At 40.5% G+C, this 23,583-nt stretch overlaps 1 protein-coding gene across 39 annotated transcripts in view; it reads right to left on the bottom strand.

Annotated features, from left to right (window-relative positions):
* The window catches only part of ANK2 (ankyrin 2), a 584,612-nt gene that overhangs the window by 60,132 nt on the left and 500,897 nt on the right, over window positions 1–23,583 (bottom strand). For 16 of the 39 annotated variants that reach the window (XM_034771801.1, XM_034771766.1, XM_034771774.1 and 13 more), the window contains 3 exons: window positions 12,276–12,420; window positions 6,480–6,582; window positions 5,691–5,794 (listed from right to left, as the gene is read on the bottom strand). In XM_034771801.1, the coding sequence (XP_034627692.1) occupies window positions 5,691–5,794; window positions 6,480–6,582; window positions 12,276–12,420 (352 nt within the window). Of the gene's footprint in view, window positions 1–701; window positions 738–1,666; window positions 1,709–5,690; window positions 5,795–6,479; window positions 6,583–10,258; window positions 10,271–12,275; window positions 12,421–23,583 lie in introns of all 39 variants that reach the window. The other 23 variants (XM_034771777.1, XM_034771783.1, XM_034771792.1 and 20 more) reach the window with 6 other exon arrangements.

The raw sequence follows: 23,583 nt of genomic DNA, 5'->3' as shown, positions 1-23,583 counted from the left end.
ATTGAGCTATATGTAGTATGGGGGGAAAAATACATTCTGGGAGGACAAAAAACATGGCTCTAGGTGCAAGGCATCTGGAAACAATTGTAATTTGCATACAGTAATGTACCCTTCACTGATGAGAATACTTTTAGTATGCTAAACGAAGAGCAAGACTGTTGGTGTGCATCCTTTAAAAATGATGTTGTGAATCATTACTTTCCTAACAATTTTATTCAGCTGAGAATTTAAAAGCATCTTTCAACTGCCATGACAGTGATGTTTTAAAAAAACGAAGGGAACATATCTCCAATGAATGTATCAGACCTCAGTTTGTTAATAGATTACAATCTCCTTCAGGCTGAGATTGCATCATTTGCTATGCTCTGTGCAGCACCGAGCACATCAGTGGCTCAACAAAAAATTAATCATAGTAGTGCAGCACTTGGCACCAACATGAAGGATTCAATTTAAATCAATAAAATCAAACAGAATTAAGAATATAGGACCATTTTTACCCTTTTTGTATCAAGCGTTTTTCTGATGAAGGGGAGTAACACAGTTGGGAGAAAAGGGACACATTGAAAAATACGGCTCCGTTTAACTGCCATCCCGAGGGTGGGTGGACAAACATACTAAAGCATCCTGAAGTGAGGTAAATAAGGAGAAGGATGAAAAGGGAAGGGGCAGCCACATATTAACAGAATTATGCAGACGTTCACCTGCTGTTGTCATGATCAAGGCATGGAGAGGAGCGGCTGCAACAGAATAGATCATTTAGCATAAAAAAAAGAATGGATTAAGTGAAATATAAGAAGAAAACAGAAGAGGATTTTGACTTAAATATGTAACTTTGTGTATATATATATACAGTATATATGAGGAGAGGATAAAAGTGAGTGTGGGATATAAGCATAAACAAATATCATGAGTTACTACAACAGTAAAATTAGAATGATTTAGGATGTCATCAGATCCTCTCTACATGTGTGCCTTAATCCCAGTTCTGAATTGGGGTTCTCAGGTTGGCACTCATGTACCTAAATTGGTCATTTGGAGTCCTGAATACTTATCTGAAACCAAATAAGGGACTCCCTAGTTCAGGTGTTCAAATTTGAAAATTGGATCCACAGCATAATACGAGTAACTCTGTATCTACATGTCTCAAATAATTTCATCAAGAGATTCTGGTGACATCAAATTCCATAAGAGCTAAGATTCCATCTCAACCCTCTCTTCTCAAGTCTCCTATCAAGAATCTTCTGACCTCCAGCTTACCGCAGCTTAGCATGTTTCTGGTCCTCCTTTCATTCCCCCTCCAGAGTGATACAGTTTAAACTTTTTATTCTTCTTCTTCTAACCATTTATGTTCCCGATGATACATTATATGGTCAATTATGTACTTTTCTGACATCACTTTCTTATTATGGATGTCTCCAGTGTCATTTACTTCTTTTGACATCAGCAGAACTTTGCCCATACTGAAACACACCCAAGTTTTGTTTTAAATAACCTGTTAAAGGCATCAGTGTATTCTGATATCATTTAATTTTGTACATTTGAAAAAGACTCTCAGCTGCTACCTGCCAGGTCCTCTTTTCACAACTATTTCCAGGAAGCGAATGTCACACTAGGGAAAACAATGTAAGGGAACCAAAATACAACAGTTTAAATTCATTTTGTTTACCTTGTTAGCAATGATCCAATCTCCTTTTTTGCAGACAGGCAGCTAAGAATGATAACTCTAATTATTTGTCAATTTCAGCTGCTGATTCTCTAGTGTTTTTTAGTCCCACTGATGGAAATAATGATTTCCAGGAGGGTAAACTCACTAACACAACCCCAACTGTTTAGCTTTGCTAGATACACATGCATTTGGATTGTCTATTAACCAATCAGACTTCTATTTCCATAATGTCTATTTAATAAATGCACGTGTATATGTAATAATAAAAATAATACATAGCATTTACTTATGTAATGAATTTCATCTGAGGATCTTCTTTTTTATATATAAAATGTAAGCATTATCATCTCCATTTTACAGGAGAGGAAACTGAAGCACAAAGGGGTTAAGGGCTTGTCTACACAGTCATTCAATGTGTGGCAAGTCTGTGTGTGAATCTACTGTGCACTAGCTTGCCCCGTACTAACTGACCACGTAGAGCTTGCTACCATGTCCTGAAAGTTCTATAATGTGCTTTGCCATACTGCTATTTGAAATGGGAATAGACTAAAGTGCAGCAGGGTCCACATGGTCAGTTTGTGCGCTGTAGATTCACATCCTGGCTTGCTGTGCATTAAATAGCTGGGTAGAAAAGCCCTAAGTGACAATTTGCCCTAGATCACAGGGGCAAGTTAATAACAGAGTGGGAATTAGAATCTAGGTCTCTTGGCTCCAGTCTCATGCTCTAACCAATTGATCACATTGCCTCCCTGTTTGCAATATAAATTTAACTAAATTGAACAGGTAACTGTTAAATATATATTTGTCTTGAAGATTTCTGGTAATCACATAATTCAGAAGAGTAAAGCTGAAGTTGCTTGCATGTCACCAAAACCCAACAAAACAAGTACAATGTAACAATTTTGCATACCTAGTGTTCCTTAAAAATGTACCAGTTGCATTCAATACTACAAACCACATTGATAGATGGAAAAGATACAAAAATGTGCTATTTTCAAGCAATATCTAAAAACTACAAATGGAAAGAGATCTTTAAATTCAGAGTTTCACTTTCCAACCTAATGAAAACATTATGCCCCTTTCACAATAAAATTACAAACTCACTGTAAACTGTGTGACTAAAACTATTTAAAGAGACCTGCATAAACCTGGCCAAAACCTTTGTCTCTCCTAACACATAGACAGGAAGTTAAAAAAAATAGAGAGACTATATTATCTGGCATTTCCAGCAAAGCAATAGGTCTTTGCCTTCTCATCAGTTACAGCGTCCAAGAGTCTCTAACATACTGAAACAATCTTAACTTTGCTGAGCATGTCATCTCATGCATGTCTCCTAATGAGAAGGACACTGATTGTCTCAAATGGAGATTAGATGTCCTCCTGCTGGAAAATTATAATGTGGCAGAATTTTTCCCCTTTAAGCCAGTTTATTAAGATATAAAGAGAATACTAACTCTGCAAAATAATTGGGAAATGTTCTACACTAAATTACTGCACACTATTGGGGTGGCAGCTCCCATAGGAGGAGGGAGTTTTCTTGTTTCCAAGATGGCTGCCAGAATCTCTGACCTTTGTTTTGTTGTTCTTCACTCATATGACAGATGAGCCTATAAAAGGACAGAGTTGGGTGGATTTAAATCATAGACTCATAGAATATCAGGGTTGGAAGGGACATCAGGAGGTCATCTAGTCCAACTCCCTGCTCTAAGCAGGACCAATCCCCAGACAGATTTTTGCCCTAAATCCCTAAATGGCCCCCTCAAGGATTGAACTCACAACTCTGGGTTTAGCAGGCCAAACCACTGAGCTATCCCTCCCTCACTTAAAACCCAAATGTAGGGTTAAAATACATACACACACCCTCCCTTTAACATACAAAAGAAAAGTTAATTCTTTTGATAAGTAAGTGGAAGGTAAGAATACACTTTCATGAAGCATTTTTCAAGGGTTGGATTTTGGTTCTTGAAGGCTCCTTTAGTATTATATTTCATTGGCATATTAACAGTATAAATCAAAAACAGAATAGCAATACCAAATACTACCTCTGTCTTTTGTTAAATACAATTATTTTCCCCATGGCTTTACAGAGGCAGTTGCTTTTATTACATTTAATTGCCTGACCCTGGAACTCAGACTTGGTCATACAGAAGATCTAAGGAATCACTGATTAATCTTTGAATGAAAGTGTGAAATGATCAAGCCCCAGAGAATGTGAAATCACTGTTATAAAAAGTAAATAACTTATCTCCTGCAATCATTGGACAGTCCAACTTTAGTGTAGTGAAAAGTAATATACATCCTCTGGAAAAATGACCTTTGCTTATTTGGCACCAATTGCTAGAATTAGCTGCCAAAATAATTTAAAATCTAAATCTTGACACACTCTCTCTCTAGATATAAATGTTCAGAGTTACTTATTTTTGATACCAAAATACAAATAAGCAAACAAGCCCACAATTTTTTTGCCCATACAGGATAACATTTATAAACACTGATTTGACCAGGTCTGGTTTATTTAGTTTCTGTCTTGTTCACGTTTCACCAAACTGGTTCTAATAAAAATGCCTACAAAAAATAATCAGTTGTGGGGATAGCTGAAGGCAACTGGTCAGGAACGTGTAAACCAAAATGTTCCTTGGAGGACATTAATTGATTAACAATAAACATAACTTACTGTGCTAGATTTTTGCATCACACAAACAACCACTACTCACTTTATTTATTAGAAAGATAATCTTCATTAGAAGAGACAGTCCCTCAAGATTCTGGTTGTAGCACTGGTGATTTTTAGAATTTTTTCACAACTTTCATTACATACTGCTGTTCTGGAGCATAGTTTACTATACTTGCAAAAAGCACTTGCACAGTTCACTTAGCCTCCCTTCTCTCACTTCTTTGCAATTTCATTCTGTGAAGGCTTGATACAGGGAGGTGCTGAGGGCTCAAAGTTGCTCAGCTCCCTAACTCCCACTCAGGGCCGGCTCTATGATTTTTGCCGCCCAAAGCAAAAACAATTTTGGCCGCCCCCCCCCTTATTCAATTACCCCACCCCCGGCCCCGCCTCAACTCCGTCCCTTCCCCAAATCCCCAGCCCTGCCTCCTCTCCCCAGGCGCCAAGCCTGGGAGGGAGGGGGAGCAGTGGCGCGGTTTGAGGGCCTGGGAGGGAGGGGAAGACCCCGAGCCGCCGCGGCGTGCGAAACAGCTGATTCGCGCACCGCTGCCCCCCCTCCCTCCCAGGTTTGAGAGCCTGGGAGGGAGGGCGAGTAGCGGCACGCGAATCAGCTGTTTCGCGCACCGTGGCAGCAGCAGCAGCAGAGGTGAGCTAGGGCGGCCGGGGCACATTTTTAGGGGCGGCATTCTGGCGCCGGCCATGCCGCCCCTAAAAATGTGCCGCCCCAAGCACCAGCTTGTTTTGCTGGTGCCTAGAGCCGGCCCTGCTCCCACTGATGTCAAATGACCTCACAAGAGATGCTCATCAAGTGGCAGGATCAGGCCCTTGCTCTCCATTATTCGTGAAAGCAAAAAAGGCATGATATGCTTTTTCTCTCCATAAAAACCAAGCATTTTTTTGGGGTGGGGTATTAATAGTTTGCCAAAGGCTGGGAATGGTGACAGGGGATGGATCACTTGATGATTACCTATTCTGTTCATCCCCTCTGGGACACCTGGCATTGGCCACTGTCAGAAGACAGGATACTAGGCTAGATGGACCTTTGCTCTGACCCAGTATAGCCATTCTTATGTAGTAATCGGTCAAAATCCCTCATGTAAAGCCTGATTCAATGCTTGCTGAAGTCAATGGAAAGATTCTCAGTGACTTCAGTGGTCAATGGATCAGGCCCATATTCATATTCTTCTGACTAGCTGAATTTGAATGGTTATAACAATTTATTTTAAATACTAGATTGTAATGAAGTATTATTCAACTCCAAGTTAAGCATTAGCTCAAGCAGCTGGGACCTCGGTTATTCTCACTCTGGTTCTCTGACCCTCTTAATACATATCAGTGGATTGGGTTACTCACCCTGAATGAATAGGGCTCGAAGAAAGCGCCACATTGTCCAAATTTTCAGTGCCCCAGCTTAAGCGATACGAATTCCTTTCAGCTTCCTTGGCCAGAGTTGATACCTGAGCATGTGATAGAACTCTTATTTAATTTGTACTTCCATACTTAAAAGCAATGAGCCAAACACACCATGAGTAAGAGTTATTTTTGTATAGCAGGGCTGAAAATGATTAACACTTTAAAAAAGGCAACAACAAAAATGAGCAATAATGACATCAAAGTACTACAAGCACCTTATTGTAACATCTTGTGCTTTTTCAAAGCAACCACAAATGTTACTAGCCCCAGTGAACAGGAATACTGGGAGCGACCAGATTGACCCCTCTTTAAATGACTTAATTGTCTCTTCAAAAATCTTCTCTCTGAATAGTGGACTAGATCCTCAGCTGGTGTAAATCAGCAAAGCTCCTTTGATTTCATTTACACCAATTGAACATTTGACCCCATGCCTATTAACATTGCTCAAAAATCAGATACAATGGAAAGTGCTATAAAGACATGTCCTGTAAATGCATTTATACATTTCTGGTTAATACAGAATATACTTTAGTATTCTACAATAAGCTAGTTCATTTAATAGCAGTTTGAAATTAGACAGGTTTATGGTACAATTAATACTACAGCACACATTACCTCATTCAGTTAATAGAATCCATACAGGGATTCTTTTTCATATTTCCAAAATTGAATATTTAAAATAAATGCATATTGTGCAATTGATCAGTGAGATAAAGAGAAAGGTCTTACCTGGTGGCTGGGGATTATGACAGTATCATCGATCATGGCACTGTCCCTCAGGTAGGAGGCATGGCTCAACGTGTGGGACCTGTCTGAACTGAAGGACCGCAGGCTGGTAGGTTGGCAGGATGCCATGGCAATATATCAGCAGTAGAGAAGGTATTGTGAAAATGGGATGATGGACCAAGCGGAAGAGTGAAAAAAGCGTGCTGTTAGCAAATATAATGCAACTTCCAGGGGGAGTATAAAATAGAGTCTTGTGGATCTCTGACTGAGTGCTGAACCAGTCTTTTGACTGACTCCTCTCATTTAATTCAAAGGAGAACCCAAGAGATTAAACTAGATCACAATCTATTTTATTTTCTAGCCACCAATGCTTTAAATTAGCTATGTGGCTTAATTGCTTCCCTTATACTAAAAAGGAACTCCTGCTGAGGCTCTTTAAAGAAGTTCTCTCTCCTGCTCCATAATACAAGTGAACTGTCTAGGGGAAAAAAAAATGCAAATATCTGACGAGAAGCTGAAATGAGTCCCTCTGAAGTTTCATTCTGATCGATTCTCTCTGACTCAAATGATAAACGAGTAAGGTTCGTTTTTGTCCCCTGGAAGGTACACAGCAAGGTGAACTGTGGCCAGCCACATGCTTCCTGTGTAAAACAAAGTGCCTCCTGCATGCCTTCAGCATCTCTAGAACAGCAATCCAAAACGTGAGCACAGGCTCCTTTGTACGTATGCACAGCACGACAGGACACTGGTTGCTGTAGCAATGAGAGATGCAAGGCAGTAATAAGCTGCTTCCAAGCACCCAGTGCAGAACGTAACTGCAATAGCTGTTAGCTCAAAGCAAAATCCAAACAAGCAAAACAAAACAAAGATACCCTTGCACACAAAGACATATCGAGCTAATACGGGGTTTCTGCCACACAGTAGTATGACTTTTGCTCTTTAAATATTAAAAACAACAGTATATACAGGATTTTTTTTTTCCCAAAAAATCAACAGCTCAGACCCCTTCAGATTTTACAAGTATCACTTTATATTCATGTAGGTGTACTCCTTGTTACTATTCTATGTAGCTAAGGACACATTACATGTAAGTTTAGGAACTAGTTATGTTCTCATGGATTGCACTTGTGTGGGTACTCTCCATGATAATGTAGAAACATTAGAACACTGGAACTGCAGAAGTGGATCAGACCAGTGGGCCACTTAGCCCAATAAACTTTCTGACAATGGCTAGTACCAGATGCTTCAGAGGAAGATGGAAGAAACCCCATAATGGACAGTTTTGAAAAAAATGCCCATATGGGAAGCTTTCTTCCACTCCTGGTTGGTTAGTGGTTAATTTACATCTCTCTCTCTCTTAATCAGAGCTTTACTCTAACTGGGGATGTCCTCATTCTCCACGTACCATAAGAATTCAATATATTTGTAGGTTTAACATGGGATAATTTATTTTCAAGTATCATTTTAAATATTAAGTGTACATTACATACATTAGATTGAAGTAAGTACTATTAAATGTAAACCCACTGGAAGTCAGACAAAAATATTGCAGCAACAGATCCTGTTCAATGACAGTGTATATAATTACAATCATCCAACAGGTTCTTGCAGTATCTGTATTTTACAAATAAATGGCATGGCGTATTTACTTTAAAGATACATAAAATTAAAAGAGCTACCAATGGCCTTCCATTGCATGCCAGCCATATTAAATGGATTGTATAAAATTGATCATAACAAAGATGATGAAAATATTACATGAATATCAGTCTTGGAAAACTGCCATGAAAATTAGTGCAGAATACCTTCTCACCCACTCTGACCAGGATAACGATGGTTAAAAATCTAATGATATTTCACTTGCACGTCATCAAATATTACTCACCCTGATGAGTGGGCAAACAGAATTGAGCAAGGATGATATATGACATTTTCTGGGTATTATACATTCCCTGGATGAAATTCTGACTCCACTGAAGGCAGTGGCAATGGCAAAACACCCATTGACTTCAATGGGGCGAGGATTTCACCTCATGAATTTTAGTCCATGTCTAACTTGTTTTAAATAAAATGTATTGTATGAAGCCTTGATTGTAGGTCATTTTGAATACACGTACATTACTTTGGCAGATATTTTGTAGTGCTACACCTTGTTTTCCATAATAACATTACTTCAGCAAATAGTCATTCTTATATCAGAAATTAAACATCAGTAGCAGACCCCATTTTTCACCACTATCCTTTACTTGCTTTAATGCTTGAAACATTCACAGCTGATTTACAGTGCCATGCAATGCTTGCAAGGGGTTTGCCATCCAAATCATAGGTCCTGCTGTTCAGCTAACGTAAGGTTTCACCAGACCACTACTGAATGAAAAGAAACATGTACTAGGCACTACTGCTGGTCTCTAAGGGTATGTCTACACTGCAGCTTGGAGCAAGCCTCCCAGTCTGGGTAAATCGACTTCCACCAGTGGGGCTCGAAGTAGCAGACTAAAAATAACAACTTAGACGTTGCCGCTCAGCTGGCAGCTTGAGCTCTCAAGCCCTGCCGACCCCTGAGTCTGAGCTTCAGTGACTAGCCCGAGTCTCCACTGGAGCCGCAACGTCCACGCTGTTATTTTTAGAGCATTTGCCCAAGGCCCACTAGCATGAGTCTGTCTACCTGTGTTGGGAGGCTCCTAGCTGTAGCGTAGACATCCTGCAGCAATTTGGTCCTCATTCTCCTATGGTTAGGAGACATTACTATTACAACCACCACAATCTGCCCACAACATGCCCAGTGAATGGTACATGTTCATAATAAATACAGGCCCAGTACATTGAAGGTATGGACATTACCAAGAGACGTGATAGTTACACAAATGTGACTGAGGTCTGTGATGAATTAGAAGTGTATCATTTCCATTAAAATTTTGTTTAAGACAAATACTGAGATGGCATTGCTCACCTTCTATGGATTATATCAGTTGCATACATAAGGAACAACCTGATTGCTAAAGCATCTGGTGCTGAGGTACACTAAGTGGTGTAAACCTAGAAGCAAGGATGCTTATTGCAACCAGGACCTCACTATTAACGGGAAGCGGTGTTTTGAACAGAGCTGATTAAGAGACACGTTCACTAATTATTATTTTTGGTAGGCTTTTAGAATATTGTCACTACATAAGAGGCAAGATGCTCTGGGAAATCTACTAAAACAGACTTTCTGTATGGGGTGGTTCAGATAATATTGGCAAATTCACCACTGCAGGATGCACTGGATCACTGGGACTCCATTCACCCTGTTAGTGACCAATTGAGAGGATAAATGTAGCATTTATCACTGGTGTCACCTGGTGTGGGAAATACAAAATGTTTTCTGTTGCCTGAGCACTCTGTGAAAATTACTTGAGCCCCCTGCAACTTTATATAAACCTGTCTTGGAAACATTCCCTAACAGGGCCTCACTTATGGATAGAAAATCTTTCCCATCTGACATGGCAGATACGTTTGAGTTAAGTTGAGGAGTGGAGGTCATACACTGAATCACAAACCTGAACCTTTCCTGAACCTAGGTTAGCTGACAGATCATTATATGCTACTATATACCAGGTCATCTCTCTTGTCTGAGAATATAACTAACTCCAATAGCAATGCCATTCATTTGGCCCTGTGAAAACAACAACTCCAGTACATAAATCTCCTAGATCCATCAGCAGGCCTGCAAAACGGATGAATAGTGATTGGTGTTGCATGAGTGTACTGGGGACAACATTGTTTACATGCTGTGTAATACCTACCTGGGCATAGTGCTAATGAAAGCATATTAAAAAGAATGATGGGGAGAGAGAAATAATAAACAGGGAATACGGTTACAAAAGAAAACTATAAGCTTTTAAAATATAATTTTAAATGCATAATAATACATGAAAATGGGCTGCTTACACGATTTGTTGTGCTGCATTTGTTACAGCAGAAAAAATGAAATCTCTATTGCATTGCATTGTCTCTGATTCAGGTACTGCAGCAAAGCAACTTTATTTAGGCAGTTTTGGTGGCAATTCCCATGAATATGACCCTACTGTATTAGTGAAAGAGCAGCGGAAAGATGGACCTGGGAAAATGCACATTTTTGTTTGATTCTTCTTCCTGGATGTTCTTTTGCTGCATTTCAGTTTAAACAGATCCGCTACAGGACAGCGAAATAATTTTCATATTGCAAACTGTGTACCAGATTTTTGTCTCAAATATGCTAGTGTAAATCCCCTGAAATCTATGCATGTACTCAAGATTTACACTGGCATAAATGAGAACTGAATCTAGCCTAGCATTAATCTATGTGAGCCTTCTTATACAACTCATTGAAAACAAAAAGAAAAAAAATCAGTATCACCACCATCAGCAGATTATTGTTAACGCTTTTTGATTTTTTTAACCACTGTGTTCTAGGATTCATTGGATTTACTGGAGCAGCGAAGGCTCCAAGTTTGGAAGGCCTAAATGCTTAGGGGTTTAGATATCTTATGATACAATCTGAGTAATTTTCTGGCTTCTTTTGTTCCAAGAGTGATCCTAAGACCGTTGAAGTCAACTGAAACAACTCTACTGATTTCACTGGGCTTTGGAGCAGATCCTATTTGGTGCTGGAATAACATACTACATTGGACACTGGCCTGTGTTACAATTTGTGTGGCCAAAATCTTGACACAAACATTATTTAAGGAAATACCACCTCTGAATGCACTAGATCTGGAAATGACATGAGCAATTTATTCTAGACATACGTCTGACGCAGTGGGTATTCACCCACGAAAGCTTATGCTCGAATACATCTGTTAGTCTTAGAGGTGCCACAGGACTCTCTGTTGCTTTTTACAGATCCAGACTAACACGGCTACCCCTCTGATACTAGACACTGTAATTTTCAAACCTAAATGCCTAATCTTGGACACCCATTTCCCTCTTTGGGCACGTAACTCTGAATTAGAAATGTGGATGTCTATCTGTCAGTTTGTGGACCTGATTATGCATTTATGCTCACTAGTTAAATACCAAAGTTTGAAAACTGTACCCTGTATTGTAATGTAGATTACACTGACTTGGTGTGAATTACAATAAACCTTTTTGAAGTGTAAAGGGCTATTACTCTTTTTGATTTTGGTTTTACAATATAATAGTACACTTCCCTAAGCACTAGCACACCCTAGCTACAACACCCATCTGTGCAAGATAGCCCCACTGAGGGTTCTCCTTCTGTGCTGTGGTTGGTAACACATGCTAGAAAGGAGCATCCTTCTGAAGCACTAAAATATCTCAGCCAACCATCCCCTGATTCTGAGCCATCTGCTCTGTGCCAGCTGGAGGTTAGGATAACTAAGTGACCCTACCACAGAGCCAATATCACTCCTCCTTCGTGTGGCTACAACAAGGAAGGACAGTACATTGCTCTTATTCTCAAACCATGCCCTTGGTTAACGCCCTACCGTGAATCATGGACAGACTTTTCCTTAAGCTCTTTGGGATGTTAGGACCATGTATAGTATTAGTGTACAACAGAATTAGATCACCTTCAGTTGTAAACTCTTTTTTCCCCAGTACCAAATGTATTTGGTTCCTGATAGTTTTCTTCCCATGACTTTCTTTTGACTACACCTTTCTTCTAAGAAGTGACAATAATTATTGAAATGAGAAGGAATAGGCATATCACATAGTTACTTTGAATTAAAGACATTGAGAAGATCTGTGCAGAGAGCTTAACTATTCAACAAAATTATGCTCTAACTCATCATACAAACATATAATTTTCAGGTAAAATACCTGTCAGATCGGCCTCCCTCCAAGCTGTACCTCAGATAGTTCATACCATCTAGGAACTGGCTGCTGGGCAAAGAGTCATCACCTAGTTCTTTCAAGTCCTCTGGCCTGAGGTATTCTCCCCCATCTCCAGTCATTGTGTCGTCACCTTGAAACAAAACACAAACACAATCCACAGAGATCAGTAAACTCACAAGTCCCACATTATTTACAGATTGGGGTAGCATGTCAGCGGGATGGCACAAATAACTGGAAGGTAATTCCCACACACACAGCACTGCAAATTACGAGCAATTAATATACACTGACAAAACTGGCACATCAAGCAGGATAAACCAAATCAAAATCAAGGTGAGTAAGCGATCAGTTTTTGTCCTCCATCTTTTGCCATTGCACGGATTTTTTGAAGGACTAATTTCTGTAGATTATCTTTTAGTTTGATTCCTGTAATGCTGGTGCCAGCCAGCTACCAAGGTGGTAAGTGTCAGCTAAAAACCTGACAAACTCACAGCTGGAAGCCAGGCCAATTCACTTGTGTATTGGTATAGATCAAAGTGGTTGTTAAATAGATTCCAATGTGTTTGGTGTTTAAACTTCATGAAAACTAATGGGATGTTGCATGCATAGTTATCACTTATCTGAATACTGTTAGAATGTAGTAGCACACATTGACATTGTATATACCCTATATCTAGGTGACTCACCAAACACAAAGAAGCCATGTAAAGCAAATGAAGGACAGTAACAGGAAGGTGCTAATTATTGTGCTTTGCAAAGCAAATGGTCATTGTGTATCATGATCAGAGATCAAAGACCCTAAATGCATTCCCTTCTCTCCATATCAAAGAAAGAGCACACTTGGTTAGAACTGTCAACTTGTTTTTCTATGAGAAGAAACTTTAAGTACGGACACAGGAAAAAATTATTCATCTCTGAACTGTTTGGATTCTAGCAGGGCAGAATAGCTGAATGAGAAGACAGATATCCCAGAATCCCTCTGTGTAGCCCTAATAGACTTTTGGGAAACTGGGAGACTACTACATCTCTGAGACCTTTTGAAATTATAGACCAATGGTGCTCAAACTTTTGCACCCTCCCTTACCAGTAATGGAATCCATCCATGACCCTCCCCCGCCCCCCCCATTACGGAACAGCCAAGGCTTCCTCAGCAGCAGAGCTTGGGCTGAAGGCAGAGGTGGGGGTGGAACTGGGGATTGGGGAGGAGCTGGGACTAGAGGCAGAGCTGGTCAGGGGGTGGAGAGGAAATGAGGGCAGAGCTGGGCTGGGGGCGGAGTGGAACAACAGCTGGGGTCAGAGCTAGGCTGGGAGGAAGAGGGCGGGAGGAGCTGGACCTGGAGTCGGAACAGGACTGGGGACTGACCAGGGTTGGGGGAGAGCGAGGCTAGGGGCATAGCTGATCTGGGGGCAGAGCAGGGCTGGAAGCGTGGTGCTCCCTTCCGCCGCCCCCGCCCCCATAGGGACTGGCCCTGGCCCTATTGTGTGCTCCCCTGAACATTCCTCTGTGCCCCTCGGGGGAGGAGGGTGCCCCACAGTTTGGGGACTACTGTTATAGACTATGACTCACCTGTACATATATTTTTACCTGATTTAACCTCTCAATAACTCTCATTCCCTTTTCTTACCTAACTTTTGGTTAGTTTACTATACAATGGGTTATCAGCATCGTCTTTGGAGTGAGGTCTAGGATGCAAATCTACCTGGGTGTGTGACTGGTCTCTTGGGACTGGGTGAAACCAGAATATTTTGTGATTTTTGGTGTAAGTGACCATTTATTGCATAGTCCAGCTTCCCTGAGTGGCCAGATAGACTGGCGTGTTTAAGGAGACTGTCTGTGACTCCATTATAAGACTACTGTAGTATTCTGGGAGTTCACATTGGTTACTGGTTTGGTGAAATCTAATTATAGAACATATCACCAGTGTGGGTTGTTGGCCCTGCTTCTGACAGTCTGTCCTGAAATAGGCACTCAGGGTCGTGAGCCACTCCAGACAGTGTGACAGTTCCTTTATCCACAGCTACATTAGATGCTTGGACTGACAGTGGATGCTGAGACAATTTCTCTTTTGATTGCAAACTGTTGGTTTCAACTCAGAAAGGTACATTTTTTGTCCCTGTGCCTGACAGGTACAAGTCAGTCCTCATTTGAATTCTCAGACATTCAAACTGCACTCCAAAGGACACTGTGTCACTCCTGACAACAAACATCCACGCATGGTCACCCGTAAGATTATAATTTTTAAAACACGGTAACTGATACTCAGAAGCTCCATGCCCATTTGCCATAAATTAGAAATACAATCACACAGATGGCGGAAAAATGAACCAGCATAAACAAGAAAATAATTCACCAAAGGTGAAATCAAAACCTAAATTAGCCCCCATTATCACAAATATCGGCCATTACCATGCCCATTTCTCTCCCGAAGGCTGGGTAAACAGGTGGACCTTACAACATGTTCTGAAGGTGAATAAATTTGTACTTTTGGGACCAAATGAGGTGGGGAAAGTAGGGTCCCTCACACCGAATGCATGAATGAAGTAATAACTTGTTTTTCTCAGGAGAATCATCATCATTGAACTTAAATCTCTACGTGACACGTGGAAGTTTCCCCCCATTTCTTTAAAAATTTCCAGTGTGAACCATCTCCATATTGGAGAGAATGGTTTCTGCTAGCCTCAGTGAAGATACTCATTTAACCTGATGTCTTTCCATCCTCTTTCCCAACTCCTTAGTGTGGTATTTCATAACTACAGTGTGTCCCTGTATGTTAAATGCAGGCCACAGAAATCCACCATGTGGCCCTCACCAGTAATTCCAGTCCACAAATCGCAGAAGTTTCCAAGTTTTCTCATTTCAGAGCTGCACCGGCATCAAATGAAGCGGACGGCAACTCTGATGCCGAGATAGGGCCTGCAAAAATTATCAGTCCTAGCTGTGATGCTCCACCTTGATTTGCTCAGCTCGAGAAGCAACACTGCGGCATTCCAGAGACTACAACTTTATATCAAAGGAGACCGCACTCTTACGTGCTCTGTATTCTGCACATTTTCTTTGCGCTCTAGTGAAGTTGACACGGGGCCTTAGTTTGGATGCCTCTATGATATGAAGTCCAAATATGCAAATCTGATTAGTTTAACAAAGGCAAAGGAGAGGAAAATATAATGACAATGTATTATTGTTAACATCTATACTTGGGATAATGTGTCATCTTTTCTGCTCAATTTAACTAGGATAGCAGGCTAAATGAATACTGTTTAATCACAAATACAGAAATGCTGGTATTTGTTTTCATAAAGAGCTTAACATTTGATTTCAGTTGAACTTTTCTAGCTTGGTCAAGCATTATTTCCAGCTGTTAAATAAAAACATCTGAAAATTTGACATCCAAAAACAAATAAAATCAACTTTTTTAATAATCTGTCTCTATCTAATCTATATACACACCTAAATCTTTAAAAGGTAACTACAAAGCCTTTTCAAACTCCATCTGTAATACTGAAAGAAAATGAGACTGGGCATTGTTTCACAGAAAACAAGAGAATGCATTTAATTGTTGCATATTTCCTGTCTTTTGTCAAACAATGTTTCCTGAGAATCTGACAATATAAACCACACGACTTATTTAAACCTTGGAAGATATCAAAGGAAAGCTGTTTAAAAGGAATTTCAAATGATTTTTCAAATAAAATAAAAACTTACAATCATGCCAAGCATTCCATCCATAATGGAAACAAAGGCAAAACCTTACCAGCTTTCATCCCACTAGCATCCCTTCCAAAAAATGACCCATTCAAACTTTGGTGGCTGAGCTGCAACTGCCAAAAGTGGTACCAATTAGTACTAATTGTTTAGGGTGATGTGGACATCTGTACACTGTGAACTGTAATGAGACCATTAATACTTTTCACAATGACAAATGAACAGTCATAACACTGCTGACCTAGCCTATCCTTGAAGCAGTGACCCTGAAGGGAAGGCACCATTACCGATGCCTTGAGTCATCCCATCTCTTTTTATCACAACACTGAGGACATGTCTACTCTGTTTCACTGTTCCAACAGCCAGACTATGGGGGTTTGAACAGCAACAGGAACCAAAGTTCTGCGCTGTAATTCCCCTGTGTGGATGCTGCGGGCATGAAAAAAAAGGTTCCTAATTCGCAGTAAAGTAGTCCTCTACAAACAGGACTACATTAATGCAAAGTAGGAGCCTTTTTGTTTATGCCCGCAGCACCATACGGGGGAGCTAATGCACAGCATTTTAGTGCGTATTGCTATTCACACACCCCATAGTCTAGCTGTTGGAACTGCGGGACAGTGTAGACATGCCCTTAATAGCAAGGGAAGAATACTGTGGCCTAGAGGATAAACAAATACAAATTATTTAATTTATCAAATCTAACTACAGTCTATATATTAACTTAAAGCAACTTCTCATACAGTTGAGGTTACCAGAATGTGTTAATTCATTGCAGGAGGATTACAGGCATGCAGAGAGAGTTGCTTAATTGTATGTAATAAACAGATATTCTGTCTTACAAGTCAGTATTATTAATATATATAGCAACACCCCTGGGCCACAATCAGGACTGGTGTCTCATTGTGATACACAAAAACATACAAAAAGACAGACTCTGGAGAGCTTGATGTTCAGGTGACCATGAGTGCATTTACACAGAAAAATCACCTCAGATGGTAGCTTTGTAGCAATATAAAAACTGCCCTCTTTTATCATGTTAGAAATAATTAATCTGACCTACCAGTGTTTTCTATTAAGTTGTGTCATCATGTTACCTGTCAAATTAACTACATGTAAATTTACACTACTTAATAAGCAAATCATGATGCACAGACCAGTTGATTCTGGTGCTTCATGATCTGTGCTGGCTACCTATTAACTTGTAGGAGGAGTTCAATGGGTTAGCTTTCAGAGCTAAAGCCCTAAATTGTGGCTCTGATTACTTGAGAGATTCTCTCTCCGCATATGAGATCAATACTGTTACAATCAGCAGATGATTAATCCAGTAAGACCCTCATTCTGACTGAGGCCTCTGAACACTATTTAATTACAAATTAATAAAATAATACATAATTATAATAATACTAGCAGTTTGATGAACTCCCCAGGACTTGCAAATAGACACCCTACCACAGTGGAGGAGCAGGAGGGTAGATGGCTTAACCTAGGAAGAGTAGCCAGCAGCAAATACTTGGGCTGGTGTCATTAAAAGTGGTGAAGAGATGACATCATGGTGGTAAAGGGGCCGGTCACATTAGATGCAAAGGTCAGCTCTCAAAATGCAGTTGCTAGGAGATTTCTGTCTGCTCAGAGCCTGATGGTGGTGGAGGAATGAGGGGAAATCCCATTGTCAATCATTGCTATAGCCCAGGGGAGGGCAAACTACAGCCCAGTCCTGTGGTGTGGCAGGGCTAAGGCAGGCTCCCTGCCTGCCCTGGCCCCGTGCCGCTCCCAGAAGCAGCCAGCACCATGTCCCCGTGGCCCCGGTGGTGGGGGCGGGGAAAGAGAGAGCAGAGGACTCCGCGCGCTGCCCTTGCCTGCAGGCACCCCCCACTGGCCGGGAACAGGGAACCAAGGCCAATTGGAGCTTCGGGGGTAGTACCCACAGAAAAGGGTGGTGAACAGAGCCCTCTGCCCCCCCAACCCTCACAGGAGCCACTGACGGACATGCTGGCCACTTCCAGGAGCGGCGCGGGGCCAGGGCAGGCAGAGAGCCTGCCTGCGTGCTGCTGTCACTCTGGAGCCGTTCAAGGTAAGCGGTGCTGGGCCAGAGCCTGCATGCCGAACCCCTCCTGCACCCCAACCCCTGCCCTGAGCCCCCTCCCACACTGCGCACCCCCTCCTGCACCTCAACCCCCTGCCCTGAGCCTCTTCCTGCACACTGGACCCCCTCCCACACTTTGCACCCCCTCCTACACCTCAACCCCGGCCACACCCCGCACACCTCCTGCACCCCAACCCCCTGCCCTAAGCCCCCTGCTGCACCCCACACCCCCAACCCCTCCCCTGAACCTCTTCCTGCACACACTTGACCTCCTGCACACCTCGCACTCCCTCCCACACCCCAACCCCCTGCCCTACATTCATAGCCCTGCATACAATTTCCCCACCCAGATGTGGCCCTCGGGCCAAAAAGTTTGGCCACCCGTTATAGCCACATGAAACTGCTTTCAAACTGGAGTTAAGTAAAAAAAATAAAAAAATCTCTTTGCCTAAGCCAATAATACTCTGTCATAATCATTCTGATAGTTCTGTGTTTTGTGAACATATATTCCATTTCCTATTTTCAACAAAAAGTCATGTTTACAGACAGCCTACCATTATTGACTAACCCTATAACATCAGGAGTGTAAACCTGCTATGTCACAATTCTTTTTTAAAAAATAAGGCAACAGATTTCAATTTCAAGTTGCTAAGATGGCTTCTATAAGCAGTAAGGGGAACATCTTGACAGGGCTTTGGGACTAGATTTGGTCCTTGGTTGGGCTAGAATAAAAAGTAAAATGTTTTTGCTAATAATTTGTGGGTCTTATTAAAACAAAAATAATCTTTATACTGGTGATTTCACATGTTCAGACACCAGTATTATGTGGTTATCAGTGAATAGACTGATAAGAGAGGCTGGCCATGTGCAGAGGTCACAGTGCTCTGTCCTTCCCTGGCAAGCCCTGCTGAACATGGAGGCAATACTGTCTAGCTGTTAGAGTAGGAGACTGGGAATGGGATCCTATATCCTAATTCCTAACTCTTCTACTGACTTACTGAGTGACAGGACAAATTACCCAATTACACTGAACCTCCTTATATGTAACTCTAAAATGGGGGTGCATACTTTCCTACCTTGAAGAGTGGCTTAAATCAGTTAACCATCAAAAAAGCACTTTGAGATCCTCAAATGAAAGACACTGTAAGTGCAATATATCATTATATGGAGAGCAGAATTTGGGAAGCCACATACAGTTCTTAGTTTGGGAATTACGGCTCTGGGAGAAACATTTAATTAAGGCTTTTAAAACAAGCCAGATCAGCTAGGAATGCATTTCCATTATGGTGCTCTGGTCATTATGCCCACATCTTCAGCCAGGAGCGGGGCTCTGTGTAATTTTCTCCATGCTAGCCTGGAAATACACTCTATAAATCAGCTCATTGGGGGATGGGGGTACTTTTAATGCAATAGGACAGCTCTAACTCATCACAGTCCTCTCCCAGCAACATAACTATACTGTGGAAGACAATTGCTGAAGAACTGTTCTTCCAGTCATTTTCCCATAGTATTTTCATCAAAGAAAGCCAAAGAGATAAATTTAAAAAGAGAAAGAAAGGGGGCAGTGCAAAAAGCTGCCAAAAACTGTTTTTAATGTAAGCTCTTAAAGCTAAAGACACTTATGTTAGTTTGCCAAAAACACTGTCTTCCCTTGCTATATGTTGGTAAGGTCCACGATGCTGTACAGCTCCCTATGTGGGCTCTGCATCTTAGAAGTAACAGATGGAGAAGAGGCAGCTAAGGCAAGTATGAATTTTTTATTCAACTCAGAAGTATCTTTAATGGCAAGTATATTAAAGATCACCCCCCTGAGAATCTGCTTGGAAACCTTTGATTCCCCAGAGTCAATGTTCCACTCAGTGGATTACACCCATTAAACAATTACCTGCACTACAATGGGTTTAGCTAATGAATATAATTGCCATAACACAGCTGTAGATTTCTGCATCTTTAGCCAGTTGAAACCCCAAATATTCTATAGCTACTTGATCGTGGATGCACATCACATCACGTCAGCCATATGTCGCTCAGAGAAGCACTGACAGAAAGACAGGAAATGGAGCAAATGAAATGGAAAGTCTGCACGTGTCCCTACTGTCTGGTGAGAAGAGGGTAATCAAGTGCACTGGCCGTAATCTGCCCTCCTGGGATTCTGGGAAGGGGAGGATGACTGAAATGTGTCTCCTCCTGAATTAGAGCATTCTAAAGTGAATTCTAGTATTTGGCAGGTTGCCAAGCTGTCACCTGACAGAGAATAAACACGGTCTCTTTAGGATGTGAACCAGAATAAAATATTCACAACCCTCCATGCCGTAGAAGCCTTGATAAGAAATGCATGCTGACTGAATGGCAGGCTGACAAATCCAAAGTAGGTCTACTGTACAATGCCAAAAGGGGAATAAAGTGCTACAGCAGGGGGCTGCCAACAGTAGAGAGTTCATGTAAAGTTGCTCCCAAGCACCAAAAGTTCCTGTTCTACATGTCTGTTCCACTTCTCTCTTCCCCCGGGTCATTTAGTCAGTAGAAGCCTCAGAAGTTAGTAACTCCTTGTGTGACTCCAAGCAGAGAGAGAGAACAGATCCTAAACATAGATTTTGGGCAGGGAATGTCTTAAAAAGAAACTCACCTGGGGAAAGGGTCACTGAGAGAAGATACATCCCACCAGAATATTGCTCTTCCCATATGGATGGAAACAGCTCACTTCAAATCTCATTGATTTTATCCACAAAACAAGGAATTTTATCATAACATGAGGACCTCATGCCAGCCACGGAGTGGAGACAGCTTGGATTAACTGGGTCATCTATAACCCAAATACATTCACTGACAGAGATATTGTGGGTACTAGGTGGAAGGAAAGAAATGGTTCTTTGCCTTGCTCAGTGGTACAAAGTATTGCATCATTTGTCCTTCTAAGTTCAAGAGGATAGATAAATGGATGTCTGTCTTTCACTCAACAGCTTTCTTTAAGTACTACACAAGAGAAGCACCAAAAAGGAGATAGGTATTTAGAAATGTGATCATCCTTTTTAGTGTACTCAAAGGAAGACAGCTCTCCAGCCAGCAAGCCAATATCTTTAGCCAGGTTCTTTGAATATGAACCTGATCCTAAATAAGTAATGTATGATGTAGTATGTTAATGTCTTCTTGTAACTTTGCCTTAATAAAAAAAAATAATAAAATGTTACATGCTAACCTGTGCTCTGAAAGCATCATTCACAGGAATGTTGGAGAGTAAAGGAAAAACATTCATGACACTCTATTTAAACACAGTGATAATGACTCATTGGATTTAACTTAACTGTTAATGACTTATGGCACTGTTAGCATCCAGAGAACCTGCCATTAATTAAGATTATTAATGTCGATGTAAAAACAACTTGTGAATAGCCATGCAGGAAAGATAAGAAAGTACATTCTAAAGCTTGTGGAGAGTGGAAATAATTTCTGGCAGTTACTGTTCTTTAAAGATGGGTTTCAAAGATGTTGTTCAGATGGGTAAGACTCAACAGAAATCATGCCCCTTCCTGTAATGTTCTGATCTTGGTTTAGAAAGAAAAAGAACTAGCAGGTTGCTTCAAACAAACAGTTATGTTAATATATAATCAGGTCCTGCTAGATCCTGTGGAAAAAATAATTCCATTTCCAGAATTGCTGGTAAGGTCATCTGTTACAATGATTTTAAAGGTATACAGTATGTCATAAGTGCCTCCTAATCATTCTCCAGCCTTTTCTTATTGCTACCTTTTCCACTAAATTAAGATTCAGGGAGACCATTTGTGAAAGAGCAGAGAATTCATTTTTTACTTTACACTGAGTTTTTGTTCTGCAAAACATCTATGGAAAACTGACACTTTCTTATGCAATAAATGTGCATCTTGTGTTTTGAGTCACGCCTGCTGATTTTACTGGCCAAAGTTTATTCTTATTACTAAACATGGTCAGGGAAGGTTTCTATTTTCCTGAGAAAATTTTTGAAGAAAATGAAGTGTTAGTTTCAGTCAAGATTTTTTTTTGAGCAGGGGGTGGGGGTGAAAAAAGCCAAACACACCCTGATTTTTTTCAAAATCCCCAAATATTCATTACTAACAAGAAATAACTAGAGCTAGAAAAAGACTTCTGTTAAAAACAAATCAGCTTCAAGTTTTTTGATGAAAACCTGAAAAATGTTCACACAAATTTCTATTTTGTCAAAAAGCCATTTTCTGTCAGAAAAAAGTTTCAATGACAATTTTTCAACCAGATCTACTTATTATTTTTGGCTTGTCTTAGCAATGCAGAGCCAATGCAACTATGGAAGAGAGAGAGATCATCTGCTTCACATGTCAAAAAAATTCTGATAGCAGAAAGAAAGAATCCATCCTGACTTTCAAATTTACAACTGAGTTTGTACGTCTGGCATTTAGAAAAAAACAATCATTGGAGTTGAAAATCATGAAGAGACTATAAACATGGAACCCAACAAAGCCATTTATACAGAGTACTGCACTTTAACACAAATAGCTCTGTCTCGATAGGCCCAAGCAAGAGATCATTTAATAGCTAACCATTTTTTTCTTTCACAGCTAGAGTGTGAAATCTAGAGTATGGAGATCATTTTGAAATGAGGGGGAGATATTGGCTAAATTTCTCTGCTGGTTTCCCATGACTATCACAGCATGCACAGAAGAAAGGTATTGTATTATTGTTCCCTTCCTGTCAACAAGATTTTAGGAATTAGCTTTAATATGCCTACCAAATACTTCCTATGAATGTACATTTCTCTCTCTCTCTTTCCCATTGAGGCTTTTGACATATAGCTTTTGATCTGCTTCTGTAAGTCATCCATACTTGGCTACATACATTAAGCCAAATCTTGTTCTCAGTTATAAAAGAGAAAATCCAGGGTAAGTGCATTCATTTCAGTGCGGGTTTTCTGGATTTACACTGGTGTAATGCAACAGCAGAATTTGCCTATGTAGCTTTAAAGTATAATAAAGTATTTATAAATTGTGTTTCTTCAATCTAACCAAGGTTCTACATCCTCCATCTCCTGCTATTAGATAATTTTGGAAGGCCCTATATTTTCCACTACGTAATACACAACTTCAATGGAGTTGTGTGCTCTTATGTCAGCAGTGAATTTAGCCCTGACTAGTCTGCCCAACCTCTTTCTCACACACATTAACTAGGCTTGGAAAGATTAGATTTTTATTAGTACATGTCAATTTCTCCGCACACACAAAAACCTTTGAAAAAATATTTCCATTAATGATAATCAAAATTTACAGATAGGGAAATTAAGAAAAATAATGCTTGAGAACTTATCAGAGTTTAAGGATATGTATTTTGTATATTCTGATGTGAGATGTTGAAAAGTTATGTTTTAATGGATATAAAGCTTTACCTATTTGAATCTCCGTATCTACTGTCATTAAGCAATTTTTATCTGACCCTCCCCAATGTCTGACCCACTCCACAATTTCCCACAACTGTGAAAATTTAAGTCAATAATAGAAAAAAACTGC

This window comes from Trachemys scripta, chromosome 5, assembly GCF_013100865.1.
Source record: "Trachemys scripta elegans isolate TJP31775 chromosome 5, CAS_Tse_1.0, whole genome shotgun sequence".
Classification (NCBI taxonomy): domain Eukaryota; kingdom Metazoa; phylum Chordata; order Testudines; family Emydidae; genus Trachemys; species Trachemys scripta.
The sequence above is the reverse complement of the archived record's forward strand: the minus strand, read 5'-3'. Positions and strand labels throughout refer to the sequence as shown.